General features: G+C 45.4%; 3 protein-coding genes across 3 annotated transcripts; all 3 read right to left on the bottom strand.

The window, feature by feature from the left end:
- Position 1: 1 nt before the first annotated feature.
- Positions 2-6566, bottom strand: dpysl2a (dihydropyrimidinase like 2a). The gene is made up of 14 exons (XM_068310249.1): positions 5897-6566; positions 4730-4818; positions 4453-4637; positions 4185-4349; positions 3977-4038; positions 3812-3892; positions 3668-3736; positions 3279-3399; positions 3037-3193; positions 2818-2959; positions 1955-2125; positions 1694-1873; positions 1424-1604; positions 2-1346 (listed from the first exon to the last, which is right to left on the bottom strand). Exons 1-14 carry the CDS (start codon positions 5936-5938, stop codon positions 1255-1257), a joined length of 1737 nt encoding a protein of 578 aa, XP_068166350.1. The 5' UTR covers positions 5939-6566; the 3' UTR covers positions 2-1254.
- A 152-nt stretch (positions 6567-6718) lies between these two features.
- bnip3la (BCL2 interacting protein 3 like a) lies at positions 6719-10465 on the bottom strand. Its single transcript, XM_068310250.1, has 6 exons — positions 10360-10465; positions 9115-9376; positions 8954-9035; positions 8762-8868; positions 8387-8536; positions 6719-8168 (listed from the first exon to the last, which is right to left on the bottom strand). The coding sequence occupies exons 1-6, from the start codon at positions 10409-10411 to the stop codon at positions 8120-8122; spliced, it is 702 nt and encodes a 233-aa protein (XP_068166351.1). The 5' UTR covers positions 10412-10465; the 3' UTR covers positions 6719-8119.
- Positions 10466-11145: 680 nt separating this feature from the next.
- On the bottom strand, positions 11146-20063 carry ppp2r2aa (protein phosphatase 2, regulatory subunit B, alpha a). The gene is made up of 10 exons (XM_068310467.1): positions 19588-20063; positions 19183-19260; positions 16692-16789; positions 16303-16468; positions 16088-16200; positions 15811-15988; positions 15261-15425; positions 14946-15115; positions 14776-14867; positions 11146-14131 (listed from the first exon to the last, which is right to left on the bottom strand). The coding sequence occupies exons 1-10, from the start codon at positions 19592-19594 to the stop codon at positions 13852-13854; spliced, it is 1347 nt and encodes a 448-aa protein (XP_068166568.1). The 5' UTR covers positions 19595-20063; the 3' UTR covers positions 11146-13851.
- Positions 20064-21983: the final 1920 nt, after the last annotated feature.

Here is a 21983-nt window from a genome sequence, read left to right as displayed (position 1 = left end):
GTTTGATTTTTAGTGACTTTAATCCACTGAAGTCAACACACAAGGTCAAATGCTGACAGGATGGATGGTTTACCCTCACACGCCCGACACGCCCGGCGCTGTCAAACGCCCACTTCACAAACAAAACCCAACACTTGACCTAAAACAAGACGGCGTTGGCGAGTCCGAAGCGAATCTGCGAGGGGCGGAGGAGTAAACGGGTAATTCATTCACGACACCGACACGAACAGTGAACACACCGTCAGCACGCTGTGAGAGATTTCATACAAGCATTCTTCATCAGGTCTCCGACGCGTCCTCAGAGCCGTCATCGACACGGTGTGCTGTCAATATCTTACAGAACAGGCAGGCGAACACTTCCACAAATACCCTAAAACGTACAGACATTTCCAGTACAAATAAAAAAAAAAAAAAAAGTTTCAAGCCTCACACACGTTTTTTTTTTTTTCTTTTCTTTTCTATTTTTGGATCGTTACAGGTGCAGAACAAATTTATGCATCATCCGTGTGGAGGTGGACATCGTCTGCTCGTGTACAGCAAAAGGTCAGATAGCACCGGGTGCAGACGGGTCGCCGGTAGATCCGCAAACTAGCTTCCTGAACTATATATATATACACAGACACCGATCTTATTATTGGAAGCTGGTTGCCTTGACAACCTAAAAAAAAAAGAAAAGAAAAAGAGATGGAACAAAGGTTGGTGTTTCGCAGAGACAATGTAGAACACTCCAACCGTTCTTCGCCTCCATCCTGGTCCGCGAGTGGTTAAACCCTAAAATACCCTTACTTTACCTTTCAGTGCACAAAGCGCTTCACACAAACAGAATCGATTAACAAAAAAGTGCAACTATAACACAAAAGAAGGAAGACGGGGGTGAACACAAGCCGTGTTTTCCTCTGGTTAGCGTTAGCGTCCTACGAATGAGAACAAATGTTAGCTTGAGTTGGTAAAACCGACGCTGCGTCGGTCGTCGTTCTGAGCAGAAATAAACAGAAATAAACAGCTGGACCGAACGGTAAACAATGTAAACAAACTGAAACCAAAGTCACCCGATCCTTCCTCTACGGTGGGGGGGCGGGGCGTGGCAGCAAACTAAATGGAACGGTGCTGTTTCGTAATGCATGAGGTGACGCGGTGGCGGCGTGAGGATGGCGGCCGTCGGGGTCAAAGGTGACATCGACGGGCGTGGCCTCCGGTCCCGGGTCGGCCGTGCATCCCCCACCCCCCCGACGGGATCAGGAGCGCAGGCGAGCGTTAACCCAGGCTGGTGATGTTGGCTTTCCCGCCGGGCGGGGCCACGATGCGTTGGGTGGTGCGGCGGGGGACGTTGTCGTCGATTTGGGCGCCTGGAACACGGAGGGACAGAGTGAGGCGGTGATGTTTGGGGGAACGGCGCCCCCCTATGGGCGGGCAGATCACTCACCTGACAGGCTGAAGCCGGACTGGTGGAGGTTTCGCACCGGCTGCTGCACCGCCTGCTGCTGCTTCTGCTTGACGGGGGACGTCTTCACCGCGGCGACGGGGGGCAGCGCCTTCGGGGACAGGGTCACCTCGCACACCGGCCCGTCGTACTGGCCCCTGGGGACCCCTCGCAGCTCCGTGAGCTGAGCGGATGAGAGCAGGTGATCAGATGTGATGTCAGACAGACCGGAGGGCGTGTCGGGGGGCGTGGGGGGGGGGGGACGGGACTCACCCGGCTGCGAGCCTTTATCCTCTTGTAGACGTGCTCGGAGAAGGGCTTACGGCTGACGTAGCGGCCGCAGCCCTCCGTGGTATGGAGGCTCCCCTCCTCCAACACCACCTTCCCCTGGCTGATGACCACCACAGGACCCCCCCGCACCTCCGCCCCCTCGAAGATGTTATACTCCACAGCCTGAGAGAGGAAGGAGGGACACGGATCAGCTGGTTTTCACGCAGACAGCTGGAGGAGACTCCAACGAACCCATCGTCTGACCAGGTTGTGGCTCTTGGCTGTGATGATCTTCGTCACATCCGGGTCCCAGAGCACCAGGTCGGCGTCGGAGCCCACGGCGATGCGGCCCTTACGGGGGAACAGGTTGAAGATCTTGGCGGCGTTGGTGCTCGTCACCGCCACAAACTGGTTCTCGTCCATCTTACCGGTCACCTTTCAAGACGGTATGACGAAACACACGCAAACGATTAGTTGTTTTAGGACACGTGTCAAACTCAAGGCTCGGGGCCAAACGTGGCCCTCCACATCATTTAATGTGGCCCCCGGGAGCATAAAAGGTCAGAGTGTCTAAAAATAAATAGGTCAAAAGTTTTTTGACCACAATGGTCAAAAAAAAATTATGGGAAATGGTTTTTTTGACCAAAAACTACATTTCCCACAATGCAGTCATTAAGCTAATTTCAACTTTGACAAAAAAAGGTTGTGAAGAAAGTTAATGTCGTAACTTGTGTTTGATGTTATTTTTTTGAGTTCTGTGGGTTTGATAACCTGACAAATTAAAGGGATTCATATTATAGTAGAGAAACAGATTTTTTTTCTGTGTAACTGTGATGTTTGTAACTTGAATCAGGAATAAATTCAGATTTATTTAACATTAAGGAGTAGTTACATTTAGTTACATTACACTGAGTTACATTTAGTTACATTACACTGAGTTACATTTAGTTACATTACACTGAGTTACATTTAGTTACATTTATTAGTTACATCTGACCCTTTGAGGACAGTCATTATGCTGATGTGGCCCTCGGTGAAAATGAGTTTGACATCCCTGTTTTAGGAGGTCAATCGCTCCACGGTGGGGCGTTAAAGACGTCTGGGGGGGTGGGGTGGGCGGAGCTCACCACACATTTGTCCCAGATCAGGGACATCCTCTCCTCGGTGCCGTTGGTGCCCTCTGGGATCAGGGTGAAGTTGTCTTTGCCGATGGCACGCTGAGACGTCTGGAAGGTGCAGTGGGCGCTGCCGGTCACCTGCAGGTCGCCGCTGGGCGGGGAAACATCGGTTTAACGACGACCAGACCGATGAAGACCCCCCCCCCCCCCCGCTGTGGGATCACCTACCAGGATAGCAAGGAGCTGAGGTAGTCGGGGGTGGTGGGGTCGGGGCTGAGGGGCGGGGAGGTGACGTAGGCCGCGGCCTTGGCCCAGTTCTTGCTCCAGTAGTGGGTCCCGTCTGTGCCCAGGCTGGCCGTGATTGGCTCCCCGTAAACCACAGCGCCTGCAGACGAGACGACGGCGCCGGTGAAAGGTCAGCAAGGCGTGAGGCCGATTTTCACAAAAATGTTAAGGATGATCACTCGTACCCTTTTTCCTGGCGAGGGCGATGACGTCTGCGGCGCTCTTGCTCATCACCTTGGTGACGTAGAGGGGACAGTTGGTCTGGTTGGCGATGGTGATGGAGCGGTTGACAGCCTCCGCCTCCACCTGTAGACACAGATTTATCAATCAGGTCTTTTTTATAATGCGTTACGAATTCTGTTTGAAAGCACTTTTTACGTTTTTCTTTGCTAGATTTCTCTGAAATAATCCGGAAATTGCGACACAAGGAATCAGACATTTACAGTGTTGTTTTCTAACAGTCCTTGTTGCATTTTTATTTAGCTAGAAATCACACTGGGGATATCTGCGACGACTCAGACCTCCTCAAACCTCTTTTGGGTCTGGTCACGGTGACCCCTGACCCCTGCCTTACCTCCTCTGGGCGGCTGAGCACGTGGCCTTCAGGGCCGGTGATCCCCAGCTCCAGAATGCGCCTTTGCTCCTGAATAAATCCAAACGAGAACGTTACCATCTGAAACAGGAAGGAACGCTCACGGCCGGGACTCCCTTCTGTTACCTCTGCAATGATGTCTCCGTTCTCAGCGTGCACTTGAGCAACGGCGCCGAGATCTCTGATGACACCGAACACCTCGTAGATCTAAAAGAGAACGACGCGCACCGGTCAGCTCAGACGCCACAGATTTAAAAACAGGACGTGCAGGCAGAGCAAGCAGAGCGTTACCTGAGAGTCAGAAAGTTGGAAAAGATCCTTATAAGCCAAATAGATCAGGAAAGAGTTGACACCTGAAGACAGCAGAGGAATGAGAGGGAGCAGCCGAAAAGAGAAGAGCAGCAAGAAAGGAGGAACTCAGCGAGAAGGAGGAGCATCAAACAAAGCCGCTCCAATCAGGCGTCTGATTTTCATGCGTGGCTGCGAGGCGACTGCGTACCGTGATCCTTCACCAGGGTCTCCATCTCTTCCTGGGTGCCGATATCCCACGCCGTGACGTCCACGTGCAGAGAGTAGTCGCAGCACGCCTTGCTGTCGGCCCACTCCCTCCACTGTTTGAACGCCGCCACCATGCTGGTTCCCGGCTCCGGCACCACGTGGTCGACTGCGCGACACAAACAAACAGGTGGGATTTCATTTCAAGCAGCATAAATGAGTCACATGCTCGGCGGCGCGCGCATCTGCGCCACGATGACGGCTGAACCTACTGATCATAGTCGTCCCTCCGGCCAGAGCCGCCCTGGACCCCTGGTAGAAGTCGTCTGCCGCCGCCATGCCTCGGTCCGGCATCTGGAAGCGGGTGTGCACGTCGATACCCCCGGGCATCACCATTCTCCCATGAGCCTCTATGATCTTCACTCCACCGGGAACAATCAGGTTGTCTCCTATTTGCCTGGAGGAGAGAGGAAGGAGAGCCTCACCTTACTGTATGTGCAGCTAATAAACTGACTAGCATTCGTGCTGCTAATCTTGACCAGAACTCACTTGATGACTCCGTCCTCCATGTAGATGTCAGCCAAGAATGACTGGTCATCGTTGACTATCTTCGCACCTTTGACGAGGAGCCGATCGCTCTGAAAGGAGGAGATACAGGTTTGTGTTCACTAACTGGGTCATGTGACCTGAATACTATATGCTCCTACAGTCAGCGAACACCACATCCACGTGTCCATCTTACAGCTAACCTGTGAGCTGACAGCGATTAGCAGATGACACAACATTAACATAATGGAAAACAGATCCGCCATCAGTCCCGGGGTCATTCTGGGGACCCTGAATGACCCTATTAGTGTTATTCAGGGACAAAGTTAATCCATTTGCTTCCTTTTAAATTAAAAGCACTTGTCTGCACATTGAGTTTGGGATTTAGGGCAGTGTGGTTTGGTGATATTAATGATTAAAGTTAAAAAGGCCTTGTGCATTCTCTTTCTGATATCTGAATGACTGCCGAATAGAAAAAAAGGTTTGGATGGATGCTGACCTACTTTCCAAAAGAGCTTTTACGACTTTCAACCATCAGGACATCTCTGCTGCAGGCATTTAATGCTCAACATGAAGGAAAACCATTGTATAATTGAAAAAAAATATAAGAATACCATGCACATATAAATCACAGATCTATTCATCTGTTTTTTCTTATTGCAATTTATTTGTGAAGCTATTTGAGCTGCATGAATAAAATGGAAGCTCTTATACTAATCAAGTTTGTTATATTCACAATTTCTATCACATGAATGTTATCGTGGCTGCAGGATTTAACCCCCCCCCCCAAAAAAAATAAATAAATAAATGAAAATAATAAACCAGTTAAAGCCTAAAGAAGAGGCTGAATGAAGGGATGGAGGAGGATGCAGGATGGGGACCGTGAAGGAAGCAGAAACCTTCTTCCCCTACGGGGTGAGGATGCTGGCGGGTACAGCCAGCAGCTGACAGCTGGAGGAGCATCGACCAAACCCTGATAACGGCAGGGACTCGATCTCAGAACGAACATCCCGGTTTCCTCTGCTGATGTCCGGCTGTCGGTGTCGAGCGAAGGAACGAGCTGCTAAGTGACGCTAGCTTCTCTAATCCTGAAGCTAACTGCACGTAAAAACACACAAAACCGAGCGATAAATAGTGTTTTTTTTCCATACTATTTAAATGCATACTCACTGTAATCCGTGGAATATTCTTCTTTCCTTGGTAACCCGACATTTTGACGATGCCTCTCTCTCCGCGGTCCCCCTGCCGGCCTCTCTGCTAACGCTCCGCTAGCTGCACTGGATGAATGGATGCTCGCTTCGGTCACCAGTCGACGCCCCAGATGATTCCTGCCTGTCAACCTCTACCTGTCGATTGTTGATGACGTAATCACTCTGTAGCCTTACAATTAATTCTGAATGTGTAATGATAGGTTTGCCTATAACTCCAGTTTTGTGGGGGGGGTTTTTTTTGTGTGGGTTTTCTGGAACAGGTCTTCACCAGCACTAAGATGACAAGGACCACAAAGAGGTACCGCGCATGCGCACTGCCCCGCCCTGCTCCATGTTTCTTAAACGTGTTCTCATCACTGAGAGGAAAGGGTTAAAAGCAGCTGTGTGACGTCATCAACAGGTTAATCACATGTGGAATAGCTGCCTAATAAAATAATGAAGTTAGTGAACCTCAACGCATCTAAAACCTTTATTTATCTCCACCAAATATAATTAGAAAGAGGTCATGTGATCATTTTTGTTTGTCTGCAAGATATCTAAAAAAAATTGAGGATGAATTTTGCAAATATTTTGTACAGAGGTGGATAATAGGTCAAGGAAATGTTGGTTAAATTATGGTAGATGTAGATCATCTCCTTTGTTTGCATTCAACAGAAAATCGTTTAGTTGTGTAGTGCTCTCTGCTACTCGGTAATCCGCTCTGAAGCAGCCCATAATAACAATAGAAGCATTTTATTAGCTGTGTGACATAAATAATGCATGAAGATATTTATATCTCAGCCACTGTATACAGTACAAACTTTATTCAGATTCCAAAATGCTCTGTATTGCACACTGATCAACTGTACATAAGCGAGTTATGGTTCATGAGTTAGTCGGCGTTATATAACGCATCACAGCCTGAATGCCTGCTGCTCGATGCTTTGCGATCAATACTGTACATAATGATTGATGACTTCTCGGGACTTTATAATGTCATCCATTTACAAACGCTGCCAGCAGAATGTTCCAGTCATCTGATTAGTGTCAGTTTACAGGAATCACATGCATTTTCTTCAGGAACTGCTCTTCCAGCTCGTCTGGAGGTTCATCACACTGTACACAGTTTATTCTCATGTAATGTGAAATGCTTGCATTCTAGGTAAAAGTCTTGTAACACTGTTCAACGAGGCCCCTGGAACTACTTTTCCATTGCGGCGTTTCAGCTGCAGATGCTTCAGCAGGTCAAACAGCAAAAACGCATTACCTACACGATGCTATATAACAACAATATGCATCCATATCAACGCATAAACAAATAAAACAATGTCAAAAGGTGTACACGGGGCAGATCACAGCTTAAAAGTATGCTTCACATCTACATCCTTAAATATCTAAATATGCCGTAAAATTTAAAAAAAAAAACAGTCTAGCATAAATCACCAATGTGCAGTGGTGAGAGATACAAATTTGGCACTTAGCCTTTGCTGCTATGTTACGTTAAAGATATGTAGGCAAAAAGAAGTAAAAATAGCGCGTGGCCTGGTAAATCGCCACGCGAGCCGCTATCCTCGATTTTTAAGATTGCAACAAACTGGATCATTATTTAAGCTTTCCAACCTTCACAAAATAAACCCTTAAAAAGAAGTCCTCAGGAGTCAACAAGATACAAACGCTAGTCTAAAAAAAAAAAAAGTCGGGAATTTAAAAAACAAATCCCACTCCAAATGTTTAGCTAAAAAATTAAGGCCATTAACGTCCTTTCTCTTCCCACAGCCAATTCTGTTTGTATTGCTGATGTGCTGTTTATTTTTGGTTCCTTCTTCCGACTGATTTGTCAGTGGAAGCATTTAGCATTTAGCATGGGAGGCCAGATTTCTCATGACATATTTAAAAAGTAGATAAACTTCACCCCCAAAGCCACTGGACATCAAATCCTTGAGTTAAACCGGATGACTAACATTTTCCATCTCTAACGACGTCTACGGGAATCAACTCGGTGATAGCTGCTTTGACCTGTGTGGAAATGTGACGGAGTGCAACAATATTACGTTATGTGTATAACTGTGGAATCATATCTACGATGGGATGGGTTTAACGCTGACTGGAGGGGAGGGAGGGCGTACAACAGATGCAGAGAGACAACCGGACTACAGGAGGACGTGGAGACAGGAGGACATCCAGGCATTGCTTCCTCTTCTGTTCAGTAGGAGCTGGTGGAAGCTGTGGCGATTCTCTTACCGATGTAGACCCTGCAGAAGAATTCAGACATAAAAGTCATGCAATCAAATCAGAGATCAGATAACAGAGACACTTCAGAAACAGGAAGTGACATAAAAACTGCTAATCTGCAGTCAAAATGAAGGTGCACTTCCACGCTAGGCTAATGTCTCCGATGACACATGGCGAATAACTTAAATACCACATTAAATACTTGTAGTACAAATTGAGAACTGTTAATCAGGCTCACCCGAGGCCGAGAGCGAGGATGTGTGAGATGACTAAGGAAGGAATGAAGACTTTGAGGAATTCGGCGGAGAAGATGCCGCCTTTCTTCATGACTCCACTCTTTCTAATGCTGAGGGATCCTGAACGTCGGGGGTGTCTAAAGTGGAACTCCCTTTGAGGAACAATAAAACAGGGAATGCGAAAATCATTCATAAAACCGCTAAAGGCGACATTCTGAACCACTAAAACCCTTCTCAGGCAACAGCTCAACAAACCCATGGATGCATGACACCGCCCCGAGCACGAGATTTAGATTGAGATCACATTCCAGACATTTCTACACCCTTCTGTTGTGTGTAGAAACCCTGGGTGACTGACCCTTGATGAGTTCTCTTACTTTGGTGGAATATTTTCCGGTCTGCTGGACCAATCAGCGACCCAATCTACTTCTTTGTTGAGCAGGATGTCTTCTTCTCTGTCCTGGTTCGAACCGTCTTCCCCTGACTGGAAATGAACAAACGGATGAAGTTTTTCCGGCTATAACCACTCCAAAAGGGTTTGACCTCTAGAGTTCAGCGTGACATCTTACCAGACTCCCTCTGGAGCTGGGCATCTCCACGTCAAACGTTATCTGGCCCTCGTCCTGATCGGGACTGGGTGGCCTGTGGGGACTAAGTAAACGCATCAGGATGAAAACAACAAACATCTTCCAGACGTTTTAAAGGGCAGACAACACCTTTTAACTCCTACCTGTCGCAGCAGGAGTTACTCGGGCTGGATTCATGCTGCGCATCCAGGAGGATCATCTCCATGTCTCCATTGTGGATGGAGGAGGACGAGGGCACGTGCTCCAGCCCACCAATCAGGGTTTCATCATTCTCAGGCACCACTTCCAGGGTTTGACTCATTCCAGCATTCGCGTTTAATTGATCAGCAGCAGGAATCGGTTGCGGATTAGTCTGCCCGCTCTGAGACCCAGTGTTTCCATTCAGCTCCAGCTCCACCCAAGAGCCTTTGGAGATTAAAGCCAAGAAGGGGGGGGGGGCGAAATTAAGGACAATAAAGCTTTTTGTATTCATGCATACCAAGCGTGCCTCATCTTACGCGGAATCAGCTGACCTATATTCCCTGCACCGCGGATGCCGTGCATTCAAATGGCTGCAAGCGCATCCGTGCTTTCTTTGTACCACTGCCCCACAAAACAGCGTGCACATTCTTCCCCCACCCCCACAGCGAGCTGCGGGTTATGTAATCACTAACAGGCAACGTGCGTCCGTCCGCGCAGTGTTTTCATTCCGGGATGGTTGGAAAGTAGAATCACCTCCGTTATTCACGTCCGACATTTACAGCCGAGTTCACGTCAACCCTGGGCTTCAGGGGCGGCTTGCATAACAGCTGTGAGACAGTCCAGACATGTCGCTGTTCCGAGTTGAGATGTTGTTACATAAAGCGTGAATCGATCACCTCTCTGCGCTAATCAATACGTATTTGATCAAGTTTAATGTTTACGTGTTTTACGGGCCCTTCATCTGCAGACAATTAAGCTAGCTGCTACTTTTGTTTTTTTTTTCGATAGAAGCAATACTATTACGTTAATAACTTGATCAATAAAAAATGTAATTCGATTATACAGAAAATAAATTAATCATATTCATGTAATTTTAAAGTGGTCGTGAATAAAACAATTTATTTCGTCTTGTTTTTGTCTCTAAACTTGTTTTTATTTCGCTCAAGCCCGCCCAATGCAGACTGGAGCATGTGATTGGTTGCCCGGCCATCAATCAAAAGCATCCCACCACGCCAATTGGCTGTGCTGCAATGACATCAACAAAATCATCCACCCCTCCCTGAAGAAGAGGAAATACCTGCGGAGATGCAACTTTTTCCCAATAAAATATACGTTACTGGAATATTCTCATAAACACACGCACTCGGTAAGAAGAGATGACGTCATTATGTATCGAAGCGCTCGAAGAAAGTGACGTCGGGACGTACCGTGAAGCCCGGGCTCCTCGTTATTGTTCAGCGGGGCAGCAGCGGTAGACATGTTGACTTGACGACAGTTTCAGCATTCATCAACAGGACACGCACACACACTACTAAGTACGCATGCGCAGAACAGATCCGGCCTCAAGCCCACAGACCAGCGAAGAGACGGGCGTTAAAATAATAATGCTCATTTTATACATCTATGCAATAAAAGTGTGATTTTAAACGTCACAGATTTTAAAATTTTATTTATTTTAACTAATCATGGGTATGTAAATTGAGGTATTTGATTATACTTGGTTTGGGGAGTAACAATAGGGAAATTTAAAAAAAAAGTGCTGATTATCCACAAAATTTCATCAAATAATAATCTGTATATTGTTCTATAATTAATCAAATCTGTAACAAACCATCAAAAATGGGCATCATTCATGTCCCAGGCTGGATCTTGATTCTACTTATATGGAAGATGAAGAAGTGTCATAAAACTATAATAATCTACCAAAGGTCAAACTGACTCTTCAATCTGCTCGTAGCTGAGTCTCAACAACAACAATCTGTTTCCATAAACACCTTCTACAACAATCATTTTAATAACAGCAGCTGTAACTGTTTGGCTGCAGGGGTGTGAAAATATCTTTCCAAGATTATGCTGTTAATCTGCCCTGCTGGTAAAACCGGTCTAAAATAACCTAACATGCTTTTTAAAATAAGTGGTACGCTAAATTCAATTAAAAGTTGTCATACCAGTATTAACTTACAGCACATCATCTACAATAAAAACCACTTCAGTCATTTTAAAAGTAGACGTTAAGGTTTGCAATTCTTTATTTCTTTTCATCTAAATTGTAGTTTTTTCCATTTGACAAAGATAAACATCGCTGTACAATGCACCATTTGCCTCTCCCTGTGGATCACTAAAACTCTCTTTATCTTTATTTCAATATCCCCTGGAAGGAAAGAAACATAAAACGTACAAATGAATGAAAGTCACAAAAATAAAAAGTGCATTTTTATCTTAGCTCCTGTGATACATCAGACACAAACGCCACTTCACGTGGACAAAAAACAAAAACAAAAAAACTTTTCAAATCCAAATTTGTTTCCTTGAGGCTTCATTGGGCCGATTTCGGTTGACTCAATGGGTCATTTAAAAAAATTTTTCAAAATTCAAATAGTGATTTACCTGTAATTAAGGCAATTTTTACATTGTCCTTAAAATCTGCTTATCCTCTCGAAAGGTCAAGTTTGATCACAGAGCAGTGGTGAAACCCCCTGAGCGACTCCCATCTGCATTATCTCTTTTAATCTTAATGCATAAGGAGGCATAATTATAACGCCGCCTCCGGCGACAGTGATGAGGACGAGGAGGTGAAAGTATAACAGTGTTTAGATGTTTATCTCAAATGTTAGTGAACTCTTACATTTAGATTTTTGTCGTATTTTCAAAAACTTCTCTTCCAGCAGGTTGGATGGATGTGTTGACTCGTGATTTCGGGACAAGTTTTTACTTCATACAAACGACATGAGGCAGCTGACCTCATCTTTCATGAGACGGTAATGAAAAGATGTTTCTCTAAAGGTCACAAAGGGAAGGGCGTCACCTAAAGCCCTGAGAAACGACACCAGCGGAACGCCGCCGTCTGGAGCTGGTGGTTCGTTTAGTGACTGTAGATCAGTTCTTAGATAGTCTGAAGCTTCATGCCCTGAAGCGACGGCTTCACCTGCTGTCGAAACATCTTTACAAAAATGTGCTTTAGTCGACCCCTTTGCTCCGAAAGCCTGAAACATAACAGAGCAGAGGCACAGCCGAGTTCACGTGTTAAAAGGATTCTCAGTGGTCAACATCGCTTCCAAACAACCACCGCCTAAAAACCAGGCGCTTCACACATAACCGCCTGTATTCTCCTGTATCACAGGAGAGAGAAGACATTTGACTGTTATAATATTAAAGGTTGATTAAAATGTCTTTTCTGTTTAGACCCACAAAGGCCTCTTCTTTCACAGCCAGCAAAAATGACTCATCAACAAAACCATGGCACAAAGAAACGGAATAAAATCCAAATACGTTTTTACAGAAACATCAATTACAGTCAGCCAAATTAAAAAAATAAACTGTTCTAGTGCTTCTGACCTCAGAAGTACTGACGCCAGAAAATATTTTCCTTTCAACATCCCAATCGAGGAACGACACGCTTCCTCCACATCCCAAAAAGTCTCTAGCTTTGAAAGAAATACCTGCTAGAAAGAGTAAAAGTGTCCCAACAGTCAACAATCAGACAAACACAGCCAGAGAAACTTCAGTGATCAGACCGTAATCCTGTCGCCTCAATTCATACAAAAATAAATCAACTATAGAGATTCTTCTTCTTTTATCAGGTACAGTACAAAACGTCGTAGAAAAGGAAAACTACAAACGGACAGAGTCGAGCGGTCGCTCGATCTGCGGCGACGCCACAGGCTGAGCGGAGAACCTGGCAGTAGTCAGACGGCGAGAGGATTGGGCGTCGCCACGCCATCGGAGTCCTGAGCGTGAGCTGAGAGAGCTGCGTGAAGGACTGAGTGCTTTGGCATGACTTTACCCCCCCACCACCACCACCCCCATTTAATTCTCTATACCTGATGCACACTCTGGTATCCACCTTAATGGACACCATTAATTAATTTATTTTTGGCTATTAACTAAAAATCAAAAAAGTCCCTCCTCGTCATTTCCATGACAACCAGTCGTCTGGTTTCCGTGACGAGGGGGAAGCCACTGCGTTTACAAGCTGCCATGTCAGAACATCCGATCCACAGGATGAACTGAAGTTCTCCTCCTCGCCGACTGTGGAAACAGACAATCTGACTTTCATACTCTACTGAAATGAATGTAAACCAGTGGCTTCCTTAGAATTGAAGTTTCGTCTAATTATTGGTTCTAAGTTAAACGCTACGATGAGCTAAAACAATAAAACACTAGAGTAATCCTTAGACGGTGTAGCCAGACTTTTACACCAGGAGAGCAGAGATGAGGGAACTTGGCAACTTGACAAAGAGCTGAGGAAACACGGAGTGTGACGGCTCGCGCCGGCGTTGGGGCTGGAGCCGGAAGGAACTTGGTGACAGATCATGATAGGAACAGAATAACTTCCTGTTCAAACAAGCAGTAAAACATGGCAGCCCGGAAAAAACAGGTAGCTGTGGTGTACACATGGGTCATGATGGCACAAGAGGAGGAAGAAACAGGACGTTTTGACGTTTTCCCTTTGGTTCTGGTCGAAAACGGAAGATTTTGTGAAGCAGGAAAAAAAAAAAAGATGTTAAATCCCACAGTGTGGGTGCCGAACTACAAACCCTGCGTGTTTGAAGGTGTACAGGTGGGAACTGTTCTTGTGATCTCCTTACGGACTGACTTAATGCTGCCGTCTTCACATTCAATACTAGAAATCGCCAAGAGCACGTGACGCAAATACTTGGGGATTCAAGCGATGGCAGGTGGTCGCAAACTGGGATCTGCTAGTTCAGTTTCTCCTGGAATATGTACAGGTTGTTGGTAGTTGCCACGGCGATGATGTTGTCCAGGGGATGCCAGGCCGTGTGGATGATCTTCTTGTTAAAGTCCAGACTGTCGACGCTGATCTCGTCCTTTTTTCTCTTCCCACCTGTGCTCACTTTACGGGGCTTCAGGACCGCTCGCGGTTTGCTGTTCTCCCGCGACGCCTCCAGGGTCACGTCCTGCCGGTAGCCGCGGTCGAACATCCTGAAGAAGTTGTTGTAGGAACCGGTCATCACGACACTGCAGAGTGATGGGGTTAGGGGTCAGATAGATCCCAGAGAAAAACGAACAAAACACTTTTAGTAGAAATAAAAAAAGGGTCTGTACCATTTAATAAGTACAGGTAGTCCTCAACATACGAACACAATTGTTTGTATGTTGGTTGTTTGTAAGTTGAATTGTTTGTAAGTTGTTATTTATTAAATTCCAATCAATAATCTCTATTTGAGGTCATTTAAATGTCATTACTATTCTAAATACTAAAGTACTATTCCTAAGAATAGTATTCAAGCGGTGCTGCCCTCACAGGGCTTGTGGCAGAAAGAGGGACTGCAGGATAATAGTTGGATATATGCAGAGCGTTTGTAAGTTAAATGTTTGTATGTTGAGGACTGTGTTGCTTATTAACAGGACTTTTCTTTTGAAACTCTTGGATGAATATTTTGTGGAAAAACAGCAGAGGCTGCTTTTTATTATTTTGTTTTTTCTCTTTAGAAAGTGAACCAACACCCTTCTTCCACCATGGCCACCCTCATGCTCTGCACCGCGCAGATAACCATTGATAAGAGCCTGCTGGCTTCAGTTAACTTAAGGCTGAACACACACACACACACTATGATGTGTGTCACTAGCGACCACTCTCTCTACCCCGGCTGAACCCTCACCTGTCGTTTCCGTTCCAGCAGCACTCAAACTTGTCGAAGATGCAGTCGTTCTCGTAGAGCGAACACAGTTTACTCCTGAGATACTCGTGCACCTGCGAGGAGAAAGTGATGTCGCCGTTAGAATCGGTAGCTGTGCTGTCAAACCCGTAACCCATTACGTTATGTCACACCTGATATGTCTCAACTGGCCGGGCCTCCATGTTCAGATCCCAGATCTTGACGGACAGGTAGTCGCGGGTCATCATGTAGCGCCCGCTGTGGCTGAACTTGACATCAGAAATAGACGAGATGATTTCAGAAAAGAATGAACGGTTGTTCGGATCCTCTGGCTCTTCAAACACTGGAAAAGGAGAGGAACACGTCATTGGTTTTAGCAAACCTTTGGGTTATTAAAACGTTTAAACGTAAACACGCCGACTCGTACAGCTCTAGATGGAGCTGGTTGCTATCGGTTACTGGGTTGTAAATGAACGACGTGTGCTTACATTTGGCGTGCTTGTCGCACAGAGCCGACGCCCTCATGTCACACAGGCGGATGGTGCCTTTGCTGCTGCTGTACACAAAAGTGTTGCACTGGTTGGGGTGGAACTCGGCCGCCGTAATCACCTCCGTCAGCTCCTCCATGTTAGCTGGCTTGATGTCGACGATATCTGAAGGAGCGCGGTTAGGGACCAACAGCTAAACAGTTTAGCATCTTTAAAAGTAGAAGCAGAAATTGTCTAAAGGGACTGAATGAGCGCGGGTTAGTGAATTCTGTGTTTAGAAGTCGATTTGATTAAAAAAAGCCATAAAAGAGAAGAAATATCTGAATTTGGTAGAAAAACATTTTAGTAGAGAGAGGTCCACAGGTACAAGGTGGCAATCCCAGAGTAGGAGGACATCTAGTGGTCAAAACAAATATGACACCTGGAGCTTGTGGAGGTTCCTGATGTACATTTGTCTTTACGTTGGTGTAAAGGAGGACGAGCTGCACAGAATTAAATCTAGAGCCTAAGAAGGTGAGCTGCGTGGAGTTCATGATGTCAAAAAGGATACTAAAGCTGCGGTCGGTGATCTCCAGGTTCCAGAGGTTAATGCGCAGGTCATCCGCCGACAAGTAGGTCTCACAATCGCTGTTGACCGAGATGGAGTTGATGTGGTAGGTGTGAGCGTTGGCAAACACTCGTCTGGGGCTGGCCTCCACCATCAAGTCCATTGGCCTGAATACCGGTACCTGAGGTGGGGGGAGGTCAGCATCTCTTTATTTACCGGCAGGATATTTTCACAAAGAAAGAACTCGTCCCAAACAGACGCTGGTAGTCTGACTACTCACCCGTAATGTTGTGACAGTGTTGAAGTCTCTGTAGCGCCCGTCTTCCTCCTTCAAGTTGTAGCCCTCTGGTCTCTTGTCGCGTTCGCTGATCTTCCACAGCTTTATGGTTTTGTCTGCCGATGAGAGAGAAGAGCAGAGATGGAGGCGTTGGTGTTTCCAGGTGGAGGTCTCTTAGGTCCGACAGCGAACCGGCAGGATTGGAGAGGTGGACCAACCGTTTGTGGAGAGCAGGAACTGCGCCGCGTTCTTCTGAGGCAGCCATCGGATCTTGTTGATCTTCTCCTCGATCTCCAGGCTCTTCAGGTAGTCAAACTCCGGCTCGTGGCTCTGGAAGGTGCTGTAAACGTTGTACTCGCCTCGACACTGGGGCTGGTTCTTACTCTGAACGACGAGAGAAGCCATTTTGACGCGTTACTATAGAAACAAGCCTTCATGACAAGTGAGAATGCTTCATTTACAACAGTTTACATTTCACCAGCTCCAACCGTTTGGACATTTTGTTTGACAGTTTCAATAAATTTAGGAGCTGAAGTGAATTCTAAACGGCTGGGCACAACTACAAACACATCGTCTGTAAACGCTCCGACGAGTCGCCACAGCTCACCTCTGGCTCCTGCTGGAAGATGACGACGCGGCCTCCTTTGTCTCCGGTGGCCAGCAGCTCCCCAGAGTGGTTGAATTCAACAGTGGAAATGATGTCAGCTGTGAATTAAAAGGGAAATTAGAAGAACATCAAATGTGTTCAGCATGAAAAGTCTGCCTTCATTTGATCTGCTTCCATTCTGAAGGGGTGGAATTCTTCCACAGGGACTATTTATTTTTACACACATTTTGTTGGTGCAAAGGATCCAATTCTCCAGAGGGAAATAAAACTAGCATGTGCAGCTATTCAGTCCACAGACAATCCAACCCTGTGTACTGGCTGGCACGACTCTAAGAAAGAACATTCTTTACCACAGCGTCTTGCCCCTCTCTCTCCACAGCACACGATATAATCAGATGCCATCTGACTCTGTGGGAATTCTGATGTCAAGTACAAGAAAGAAAGGAGGAAAGCTGAAGCTGCAATACTCTTGTTTTTCATCCTGGACACTCGGATGGGATCACATTTTCATAAGTGAGCTCAGGCAAAGATTACTGTAAACAACTGTGTCCATATTGTCCTGTAAACACACGTGTTTCAGGAAACATGCATGAGCACACCAGACAGGTGTGGCGGTTTCAATCGAGCACGTAAAGACTTGAGACATGACGATTATTCTCAGCATCAGCTCACTTTACACTCATTCATCGTCTCCAAGCATAGTTCAAAAATTATCGCCGCAACCACATCGGTGAGTCCAACATGGAAAAATGTTTTCTGATCCAATCCCGGTAATGTCAGACCATAGAGAACGATCAAGTCTGAAAACATCGAGTTTGTGTCAACCTCCTTCTGATTCTGAACGGATAAAAGTTTTTATTTCTTGGCCAATCAGCCGACTGACAGCAGCGCCTGAACAGCCATTTGAATCTGAGCCCAAGCAAACACATTGCTCCATCGAATCAACACCGTGACTCAAGAACTTCCTTTTTGATAACAAAACACTCTCGTCCTGCAGCTTTACAAACTAAAATGACTCAACTCTGACTTGCTTTTCACGCCCAAACCCACAAACACAATCTGGGGATTTCCAACAGCATTCTATGAATATTTTGCAGCACTAATGCAAAAAATATATTTGTACCGTTAAAGTAGTTCATCTTTAAGAAGGGTGTGGCACAAAACTCTCTCCTCCCCTTTTGTTTTACACTCAAAGGATTTTGTCGCAACTTCAAAAACCAAAGAGTCGCTGAAAGGCTGACGCCGAGGCCTTCCTTTGTCAGATGCGCTTCAAGAAAAATATCCCTACAATACTAAAGAACACGTTTAACCTTTTATTAACGAAAAAGAATAATCAACTCATGAAACTGTGCACAAACTCTTAATCAAAGTGATCACAAAAAGTAGCGTAGCGATAATAATAATAATAATAATAATAAACCTTTATTGTCCCACAGTGGGGAAATTTGTGCGATTGTGGCAGCGCGGGGGGGAGGGGGTCATACATAATTACTTAAATAATATACATACATATTAACATTTGCAAAATATGTCATTTACATATTCACATATTGTAAACATATTAACATATCATATTACCAGAAATTTACAGTTTACATATCAAAAATATACACTACAGACTGAAGATTACATTGTTCATCCAGAATTACAATGTTTTGTTCTTTGAGTTCTGTGAGTTCTTTGAGTGGTCTGCTGGGAGGATTGCTGGTTGTAGAATAAGAGATAAGAGCGGTAATAGTGTTGCGGTCAACAAAAATACGGCGACCCTCTCTCTTTCCCCACAGGTGAGCAGGTGACCCTATTTGACCTATATTAACATTCTCCCCCCCATGGCCTTTTGACCTACTTATTCCCTCACACAAACAACAACAGACACAATATTTAAACCATCGTACACCTACAAAATACCTATAAAACCATTCATGGCTCGAACAGATTTAAAACAACACACCACATATTTTAGTTTCGGTCATGTTTGATTTAAGCGAGGACAACACTTTTATCTAGAGGTCAGAGGTCAGACTGGCACATCCACCTTACACCAGTGGGTGCTGATGGGACGCCATTGCCAAGCCCCCCCCACCCCCCGGAAGGAAATCCATGTCACAGCATCAACTTTAACCTTAACAAAAACCCATGGGATTGATTGAATGAGCTCCAGAGGTTGCGTCCATCCATGAGGAGGAGGATTACTGCTGATCAGGTAAAACCTGATTTCACCTGAGGAATTATGGGACTCATGTTTAAGGTATTGTTTATGTTCCATTACTGATCAAATTGGGTTAATCATTAAAGATTAATCAGAAACAAAATGCAGCTTTTGAGTCTTTTTTACTTTCCTACACCATCGGAATGTAGAATCCTTACCAACAGATCACAGAAGGTTCCATTCGCTCCACAAACAGGAAGTGTTGCACTAACTTTAATAAAGGTGCATAGTGATCACACAGGACAGGTTAGTAAAGGTTCGATGCCCGCGGCGGGGACTCACCTTCAGCGACATCATCGTCTATGGCTCCTTTGACCTGGGAGAAGCACCACTGGACGTCACCGCTGCCTCCGCCGGGCCCTGAACGGAACGCAGCCCCAACTTTTAATCACACACAACTTCACACGCGTTAGGCCTGGAGCTAACAGGCTAACACCAGTAGCATGAGCACGAGGCTCGCCCTGATTGGATGCGATTAGTTCACATATTTTCCACACATTTCCAACCGGAAGTAGCAGCTTTAGCACTTTTGTCACGGATCACGTCACGCGGTCACTGACATCTGCTGCTAGCATGCTAAGTAGCCTTCGCTAGCTAACCACAACAGACGGGCTAGCCCTCACCGGTGCGTTAGTTAACGGGTAGGGACGATTTAACCCCCCGCTGGCGGGCTCCACCGCCTCTTACCTGCCATGGTGAGCGGCTCGGACCGGGTGTGTAGCGGGTTCGGGCCCCGGACTGGAGCAGAGCTGACCCGGGTAGGCTGGGTGGTTCTGACTGGGGAGCAGTGGAGGGAATGAGCCCGGGCGTGGAGTTCGGTGCGCCGAACACCGCACAAGTCCCCGGTACCGGTTGTTGTGGACCCCACGGAACAGTTTTCAGCTTAAAAACCGTGGAGTGGAACCCTCTCTCGTGAAATGTAGACTTTGAACTCTACTTTGAGGTTCCCCTCGCCTCTCCGTCTCCCAGCGCTACACTTTCAAAATGGCGCAGCTGGGGCGGCGTTCACCAGGCGTCAAGCGGACAGCGGAGGGGATGTTTCGTGCGGTTTCCATTCGGCTGATTTCTCCGCCGTGGACGACAAACGTCTTTCCCCTGAGACCGCATGTTTAAGCGGATTGTACTATGTCTAAATTACACTAGAAGGTAAAAATAACTTTCAAGGAAGACCACGTAATCCGGTTAACTCCGCCCGTGTGGTTTGTGGCAGTACTTAAATCGAGCAAACCATCGCGCGGCCCCCTTTTTTACTATAAATAAATACACACACTTAGAAAAAACAAAAAGTATACAGTATATATAATATAAAAATATATACAGTATATAAATTAAAAAATTATAAATAGACATAACTATAAAAAGTTATATTTTAAAAATTATAAAAGTTATAAATTTTAAAAATTAAATTTTTTAAAAATTATAGATATTGTATATTTTGTTACCTTTATTCACTTTTTAATTTCTCCCATTGAACAAGTCTAACTTTCCCTCTGTATCAATGAAGAAAGCCGAGTGGTACATGTTTTATCTACGTTTTTCCACAAAAAAAAAAAATCCATATTTTTCTGTCACGGTGAAGAAACAACAAAAGTCCAAAACTAGGTCAGAAGAAAGGGCATTTCTTTTTATGATTTAGGGATTTTATTCCTTAACTACGGGAACATCATAGCTTTTGTTGAATTGAATATACAAGTACAATTTGAACTGAAATGAAAAAGCCTTAAAACTTGATTTTTTTAACTCTACAAAATCAGAACCTGAAGTTCCACCTGTCGGGAGAAGCAGGCTGGTCAAATAATTGATGCAACATCAACACCCAAAACCCCTCCGGGACACGGTTCCTCCTGTTTCCTGTTTATCCTCACTGGTTTTATTCTCTGAGTTAACAACAGAGTCCATTACGTCTGGAGGCCTGGATGTTGAAAAACTATGGCTGACACTGACAGAGAGGAGACGGTGATGGATTGTCACGGCGATGAGCTTCTTTGCTTCTGTTTCTGCTGATATTTACAGAAATATTTTTATCTGTGCTTATTAAGGAAGAAGCTGCTTTGGAGGCTTTAAAAATCAAGAACACACAGCACTGATGTGGAATTCTTCACAACCTAACAAACTTGTTTTTTTGTGTGTCTGAATTGGCCGTTTTCCAAATCAGCAAATATCACACACGACTGCACATTGAACAAAGTCAGCAAACACCCTGGATGTAAGCAGGGAGTTTCGACTGAAGTTGCTCTGCATGTCTGCAAAACCCTGAGCATTATTTCAAAGTAAATAAGAGCTCTGCTGCAGACTGCAAGTCACTTCAGGAAGCAGACATGATCACTCTAGCTTTTACGAGCAGATATTGATTAATTAGAGGAGACTGCATGGACCAAAGATCCAGAACAAATTCATTAAGGAGCTCGGAGTCCCTCTCCAAGGTCTTTTCACTTCCCCACCATGAAGTACGTGGTCCACCTGGCGAGCAGCAGAGCCCCGAACAGAACGGTGTAGCTGAACAGAACAAACTTGAGGATTTCCTTGAATGTCCGAAGGAACCGGATCAACAGGGGCTCCACCATCAGGGGCTCCTGCTGCTCCTTCTGCCTGCGACCCGGTGGGGTCAGGCATCCTACGTTCTCACCTCGACCCATTCTGTGGACACACATCAATTTCACTGCCTTTACAGGAGTATTTTTTATAAAAGGGGTGAAGCTACATCATCACAGACCGCTGTTAATAATTTATCTGTAAATTGCACTAAGAGGGTTGAGTATTGATCTGTTTGTTGTGTGTACAGTGTGAGAGTGTTGAGCATCTTCAGCGTTCACCTTTCATTAAGTCCTTAAAGGGAGACAAAAAATACTAAAGTTCTGTTTTATTTTTTGTTATTGCTGAAATTAACTATTTGCGAGTGAGAATCAGTTCTGAAATAAAAATCCAGTTTTGCATTTACATGTATGTCTGTTCAAATGAAATTAAATCATCTCTTCATCATCGTTTTTATGAAGGTTCCAGGAATTTAAAAGTGAAATCGAAGAGAAAATTCAAATATGCAAAAAAAAAACAAAACCCCGACAGTCGATGTTTTAGGGTGTGAT

This window comes from Antennarius striatus, chromosome 3, assembly GCF_040054535.1.
Source record: "Antennarius striatus isolate MH-2024 chromosome 3, ASM4005453v1, whole genome shotgun sequence".
NCBI lineage: Eukaryota > Metazoa > Chordata > Actinopteri > Lophiiformes > Antennariidae > Antennarius > Antennarius striatus.
The sequence above is the reverse complement of the archived record's forward strand: the minus strand, read 5'-3'. Positions and strand labels throughout refer to the sequence as shown.

What these genes read in the sequence shown, in the direction of transcription:
- dpysl2a (XM_068310249.1), bottom strand. Translation starts at nt 5,938, where the DNA reads ATGTCGGGTTACCAAGGAAAGAAGAATATTCCACGGATTACA. An exon ending in ACGGAGACATCATTGCAGAG is followed by an intron (nt 3,737 to 3,811) that starts GTAACAGAAGGG and finishes GGATTTATTCAG; the next exon opens with GAGCAAAGGCGCATTCTGGA. An exon ending in TGATCTGGGACAAATGTGTG is followed by an intron (nt 2,126 to 2,817) that starts GTGAGCTCCGCC and finishes CCGTCTTGAAAG; the next exon opens with GTGACCGGTAAGATGGACGA.
- bnip3la (XM_068310250.1), bottom strand. Translation starts at nt 10,411, where the DNA reads ATGTCTACCGCTGCTGCCCCGCTGAACAATAACGAGGAGCCCGGGCTT. An exon ending in CCAGCTCCAGAGGGAGTCTG is followed by an intron (nt 8,869 to 8,953) that starts GTAAGATGTCAC and finishes GTTCATTTCCAG; the next exon opens with TCAGGGGAAGACGGTTCGAA. An exon ending in ATCCTCGCTCTCGGCCTCGG is followed by an intron (nt 8,169 to 8,386) that starts GTGAGCCTGATT and finishes ATTCTTCTGCAG; the next exon opens with GGTCTACATCGGTAAGAGAA.
- ppp2r2aa (XM_068310467.1), bottom strand. An exon ending in GTTCCTGCTCTCCACAAACG is followed by an intron (nt 16,201 to 16,302) that starts GTTGGTCCACCT and finishes TCTCATCGGCAG; the next exon opens with ACAAAACCATAAAGCTGTGG. An exon ending in ACACTGTCACAACATTACGG is followed by an intron (nt 15,989 to 16,087) that starts GTGAGTAGTCAG and finishes CCCCCACCTCAG; the next exon opens with GTACCGGTATTCAGGCCAAT.